The sequence below is a fragment of the Anoplophora glabripennis genome, unplaced genomic scaffold (assembly GCF_000390285.2).
Source record: "Anoplophora glabripennis isolate ALB-LARVAE unplaced genomic scaffold, Agla_2.0 scaffold938, whole genome shotgun sequence".
NCBI classification, from domain to species: Eukaryota; Metazoa; Arthropoda; class Insecta; order Coleoptera; family Cerambycidae; genus Anoplophora; species Anoplophora glabripennis.
The window spans coordinates 1-5,902 of record NW_019417018.1 but is presented as its reverse complement, the minus strand read 5'-3'; the positions used below and the strand labels follow the sequence as shown (position 1 = coordinate 5,902).

Here is a 5,902-nt window from a genome sequence, read left to right as displayed (position 1 = left end):
TTCTTGTTTAAAAATAGTTTACGACACGACATTGGAAATTGATTGAATGTTAAATTTTCTTAGAAAATGTATTTTGGTTTATAAATTATTTATACAAATATAACCGTATCGTAAAACAAGCAAAAAAATGTTTTTAAATTTTTCTTTTCGGTTTCATAAACTGTGAGTATAAAAAGCAGGGAAATTAAATCCATAGGTGTTCAAAATAAAATTTATAAGGGCGGTTAATTGTGTTAAAACTGATTATTCAATTTATTGATAGATTTGACGAACGAAAAATGAGAACCGAAATAATTCAGTTTTTTATAAAACTTGGTTTTTATAGATACTGATCGGTGCTGATTCATTCTATTTATTTAATTCCATTTTGAGAAAATTGAATAAAGCGCTTACAATTGACGTCACATCTGTGACGTACATTACTGTTTAAAAAATATTTGACTGAATCCTTACCACAGAATGTACCTATTCTGTGAGGTTTGTTCCATTTTCCTGCATAAAGTTTAGTTCACATACCAATTTAGTGTATTACACATATTACTCTGAATATACACTACTCTAAAAATGCCCGTTCAATTATTAGAAATATTGCAGCAGCTGTATAAGGCACAACTCACACTAAAAATATAATACTTCTTAAAAGGATCTTACTAGACTACACACATCACACTCAAGTCCGGAACTGATTGTACTTTTTCCTTAATATCCAGTAGTATTAATAAGATATAATCCTGTTATCAGTATTATATTCGTCGCAAAACAAACAACTGATTATTGCAACAGAAAATACTTCGAATGCTCTTTATGCTACGATATTTCATAGCGATAATACAACCTAGAAATACAACGAACAAACCTCACGGCTATAGATCTAGCGTGTAGTTCTGTGATTCAAATCATATTAACTTTTTAACTGTGGCTTATTTACTTAAGTTTAAATCTAATGAATTCTGAATTGGTCAATTAAGTGCGATCAACTGAGAAATACAGGTACATAAAACACGATTATCGTTGTTTATTATTTTTTTAATATTCTGTGGTCTATGAGACGATGATGATATGTAACTTTAGTTCTGTTCACAAAACATATGTTCTGTTTTCTGTTGTGGACTTGTGGAGCGTGGAGCGCAGGAGCGGAGCGGATATTAAATTGACATTTGACATATAGAGGAGAGGAAGGTCATGATGGTTATGTCTATGATTAGAAGAATGTTTTTATACAAATTTTATTAAAAATGTAGCATATATTTTCTTCTTACTACACCTGGATTATTTGTGTTAGCGAACTACTTTGGTTATACAAGCCATAGGAGCTGGAGTTAGGAATTCAATACCAACCACATTTACTGGTGTCACTGTCGAGTACAATAGTCTCTAATATTGTGTACAATTATGTCGATTTACAGATATTTATTACATATTGCTTATATAGGAAAACCATTTAGGTAGTATTTCCTACACGCTGAATCAGTTGGGTGTTTAAAAATTGAAAATATCAAATCTTTTTAGAGGCGCACAGAGGCAGGTTAAAGGTACTTTTCCAAGGGCAGATGACCCACTGACTGTTCAAGGAAGATTAGAAATGGCTTTGAAGCGATTAAAGCCATCAAACGAACCAATTGTAAATATGTCGAGCAGGTATATCGAATTTCTTAGGAAAAAAATTAAGACTGCTAAATGCCATTGGTTTTATAAGCTACACTAGCTTTAAAACTATTTTGTTTTCTACAATTGTGAATCCACATTTACAAGTAATTGAATAAGATACTGAATATTTGAAAATATTACTGCTTCGGCAAAAACTATACATCAAAACTTTTAAAAGCGTTAGATAATTACCAATATGCTTCTCTTTTTGAAATACGAATTGTATCTGTAACAAAAGAACAGTTAAATAAAATAAGCTGGAGAAAATGAAAAGTATTTAATAAAGCTAAACGTTTTGTTATTTGTTCTCCATGGTGAAATATTTTTTTGTAAAATTAGCTTTACAATTAATAAACAAAATTAATTATTTGTAGTTCTCCAAAATTTTAGGACAGATTCGGGAGTACACGCTATTAACGGGACATGCCATGTAGACTTGCTTAGAAAAAATGAAACGGTATATGAGCCTCGATCCATAACACTTTGTTTAAACAGATACTTTAAGAAACAAGAGGTGCCTATCAGAATAATAAAAACTCATATTGTACCCCAAACTTTCCATAGCAGACATAACGCTATATCTAGAACGTACTTGTACAGGATGGTTATAGCTAAAGCTGATAGTATGAACGTAGCTCCCAATCTTCACTATATTCCTATAGAAGAGTGGGACCGATGTTTATTTTTCTGGTAAGTTAAGAGTCAAGGGTTCGTTTAATTTCTCATGAAATTTATTTAGTACAAATACATTTGATCTTGACCGTATGAAGGAAGCCGCAAAGCTATTAGAAGGCTACCACGATTTTAGAACTTTTATGGGCAAAAATTCTGGAAGTGATGAAAAGTGTACGAGAAAAGTCATGGATTACATCAAAGTTAAGACTGTAGATAAAACCGGTTACAGCAATGTGTACAGTTGGCCTTCTTTCATTCACAATGACGTGGACGATTATTTGTTTGTAGATGTTTACTTGAAATCGAAGAGTTTTCTGTACAGACAGGTAAGAAGTTAATTTGATGAGAAGGTAATCTAAAACATTGTGATGAAATTCTGACGGTTAAGGATACATTATTTATTTATTTACTGACCTCACCAACGAATTGTAGAATTCGTTGGACCTCACCATTTAACCCTTCAAATTTGAGTGAACTCCAAAATGTGTGCCATTGACTACCTTATCTAATTAAAACTTGATAAATGTAATCTTTGTTGTTATTATGAATGAATTACCAGAATGACTAAAATAATGATGAAGCTAAACAAATGATAGTGAACAATAAATATCAACTGGTAACTATGCACAAATTAAAAGCAATGGTTAATAATGACAATAATCTTTTATATAAAATTGCATAAGATGGTTTTGTTTTTATAAATAAACCCAAAACGCTCGTAGTTTTGGTTCAATATTGTTTATAATAGGTCTTGGTTTTGATTAGTTGCTTAATCGGAAATTGTAAATAAAAATATCGACAGTGACATTGACGTCGATGTTTTAGCCACGTTTTATCGTATCGTATCGTGTGCCTGCCTTTGTCTATTTCATTTCCTTAATTTCATTTCAAGATTGCTTAGGCATCTCGGTTTCAAACAGCAGTTATTAATTAAATATGGATTAAACGTATGTATAATTACGAAAAGAATATTAAATAAAATATTTGAAAAATAAATAAATCCGTATTTACATAATATTTTGCCATTTTATTATTGTAAAGATTTTTTTTACCATTCATTAAAGATTAGATATCTGATTCAAGCTCAAGCGGCGTCGCCAGATTGAGCTAAATGAAGAGTGTACGATACCGATACCTACCACAGATCAAATAAATTTGACAAAATTAAAAATCGGTTTCAAATTCAATGTTGATTTTCACGTAATCAGCTAATGTAATTTTCATGACTTTTTTTAAATATAAAATGTGTTTGAGGTGATTTTGTGCGAACTTAAAATAAAAAAAAACTAATAATTGAAAATAAATGCGTGTAAGTGGTAAAAATGAACGAAAAGGAGGAATTCGCTAAAAAATAGTAACGAATTTTGCGACTGCAAACTTACGTTAACCCTTCTACCTAACTTTCAACTTACAGATCTAAACATTTCTCATAGAAATACAAAAAGTACTTAATTAATAAGGTTGATTAAAGCACAAAATCACTATATTACAGTTAGGGAAATCGTATTAAATGCCTTGAGCATATAATTACATTCATCTTAAAAATTATGAATATATGGAAAAATACGTCATTCAATAATATTTACAATTCATTCGTAATATTATTATTGAATGGCACATTGGCAGTTATGACTTTCCTTTAATTTGCTTAAAACAAATACAACCGGCAACAACGATGACGCTCTAATAAAATTAGATTGATAAAGTTGGCAGCACGCGGTGGAATTTCACTAGAAAGTTCTTTCGACTTTGAGCTTTATAGGCGTCGTGAAGTCCATTTTCGACGTGAGTTTTTGTTTATAGACTAGTAAAAGCTTCCTTGTGCCAGTTCGTCAGATCCTTCAAACGCAAGTAAATAAATTTTATTATAGATATTTGTGGGTGAGTGGTCTTTATTGTATCTCTGGATGTTTATTTAATAGACACGTTTCTTAACCTAGAAGCGGCCGGTGGACTTGGAGGGAAACATTGCAAAATGGCTTCCAAGTAAAGCCGTTGAAAAGGTATTTAGAGTAAAGCAATTTTTTTGTATACAGGTCCGAAGGACGGTGGCGTCGCTGGTAGCAGTAGCACAAGGTAAAGTCACTATTAGAGATATTAAATTTATGCTGGAAATTCCTTCCCATCGATCGTGGTGCCCCCAGATAAAAACACTGCCGGCGCACGGACTCTATCTTTGCGAAGTAGAGTACGCGAAAGAGGACTGGGACACTTTTACGAGTTTTCCGAGGGCCTAATTGTTTACAATGGTAGGGTCTAGAGTATATGTAGGTGGGCTGCCTTATGGGACCACAGAGCGGGACCTGGAGCGCTTTTTCAGAGGGTACGGCCGGATGAGGGACGTTCTCATTAAAAACGGATACGGGTTTGTTGAGTTTGACGATTATAGAGATGCTGATGATGCTGTGTATGAATTAAACGGTAAAAAACTTTTAGGGGAGCGTGTGACTGTGGAAAGAGCCCGAGGGACGCCCAGGGGTCGTGACCAGTGGTCATCCAGCCGCAATGACCACCGCTCCCACGAACGCTATGGACCACCAACCCGGACCAACTACCGGTTGATCGTCGAGAACCTATCCTCCCGTATCAGTTGGCAGGATTTGAAAGATTACATGCGCCAGGCCGGCGAAGTCACTTACGCGGACGCACATAAGCAGCATCGCAATGAGGGGGTCGTCGAATTCGCGTCTTACTCTGACATGAAAAATGCCATCGAGAAACTCGACGACACCGAGTTGAACGGCAGACGCATACGCCTAGTCGAGGACAAAAACACTAAACGCAGACGTTCCGGGTCCTACAGCAGCCGCAGCAGGTCACGCAGCCGTTCTGCCAGACGTTCTAGGTCTCGCAGCCGCTCCAGGCGAAGCTCCCACTCAAAGAGCAAGTCCAGGTCGAGATCTCGCTCGGGCAGCGCCAAGGCCGACCGAGACCGCGCCAGCAAATCTAAGTCTAGGTCCCGATCAAGGTCTAATTCTCGCAAGAAGTCTGTGGATCGTTCAAGGTCAAACTCTAGAAAGAAGTCGACCGAACGCTCTCGCTCGAGGTCGCGCTCTCGCACCCCGGATAAACGATCAAAGTCTCGCGAGGCGTCCAAGGAGAGGTCCAGGTCTAGATCACGTTCTGCCAGCAAGGGCCGGAGCAAGTCCAGGAGTCGGTCAGGATCAGCAAACTAAATTAAAACTTATCGCAAAACCAGGAGAACAGTTCTAGTGTGTATAATTTTAAGGAATTAGTAGTTGGTCTGTAACATAAATACCATTACGATGTTTTAATATTTAAACAAACTGTATGTTATTAAATATTTCATATATAAACTAGAGAAATTTTGGTTTCATTTATATATAAACTTAGTATTGTCGGTACTACGTAAAGGAAACGTTTATTTTCTAACAGACAATTTGAATATTTCCACTTATTTCACAGTACGTTTGTAAATTATTCTAGTAAATTAAATTACGTTTAGAGAATGCAGCACTTGAATTGCATCTGCACTTTGGCCGATACACTTCCTTAACCGAGCCCGATATGAGCCTTTTGGAATCTATCCGAGCCAAAAAAGAAGGATTAAAATCGACGG

General features: G+C 35.4%; 2 protein-coding genes across 4 annotated transcripts; both read left to right on the top strand.

The window, feature by feature from the left end:
* Positions 1–1,184: 1,184 nt before the first annotated feature.
* On the top strand, positions 1,185–3,064 carry LOC108915489 (tRNA pseudouridine synthase-like 1). The gene is made up of 5 exons (XM_018721532.2): positions 1,185–1,445; positions 1,510–1,638; positions 2,038–2,337; positions 2,387–2,648; positions 2,755–3,064. Exons 1-5 carry the CDS (start codon positions 1,393–1,395, stop codon positions 2,776–2,778), a joined length of 768 nt encoding a protein of 255 aa, XP_018577048.1. The 5' UTR covers positions 1,185–1,392; the 3' UTR covers positions 2,779–3,064.
* A 991-nt stretch (positions 3,065–4,055) lies between these two features.
* LOC108915488 (serine-arginine protein 55-like) lies at positions 4,056–5,648 on the top strand. 3 transcript variants are annotated; one of them, XM_018721529.2, is made up of 2 exons: positions 4,056–4,173; positions 4,359–5,648. In XM_018721529.2, exon 2 carries the CDS (start codon positions 4,569–4,571, stop codon positions 5,496–5,498), a length of 930 nt encoding a protein of 309 aa, XP_018577045.1. In that variant the 5' UTR covers positions 4,056–4,173; positions 4,359–4,568; the 3' UTR covers positions 5,499–5,648. The 3 variants fall into 3 exon arrangements, with proteins under 3 accessions (XP_018577045.1, XP_018577046.1, XP_018577047.1); XM_018721530.2 differs by having other exon boundaries at positions 4,056–4,203; XM_018721531.1 differs by having other exon boundaries at positions 4,090–4,107; positions 4,759–5,648.
* Positions 5,649–5,902: the final 254 nt, after the last annotated feature.

Excerpts from the sequence above, each read along its gene's own strand:
- LOC108915489 (XM_018721532.2), top strand. The coding sequence starts at position 1,393 with ATGTCGATTTACAGATATTTATTACATATTGCTTATATAGGAAAACCA. Across the intron at positions 1,446-1,509 it reads TATATAGGAAAACCATTTAG|AGGCGCACAGAGGCAGGTTA; the intron begins GTAGTATTTCCT and ends AAATCTTTTTAG. Across the intron at positions 2,649-2,754 it reads AGAGTTTTCTGTACAGACAG|AATTCGTTGGACCTCACCAT; the intron begins GTAAGAAGTTAA and ends AACGAATTGTAG.
- LOC108915488 (XM_018721529.2), top strand. The coding sequence starts at position 4,569 with ATGGTAGGGTCTAGAGTATATGTAGGTGGGCTGCCTTATGGGACCACA.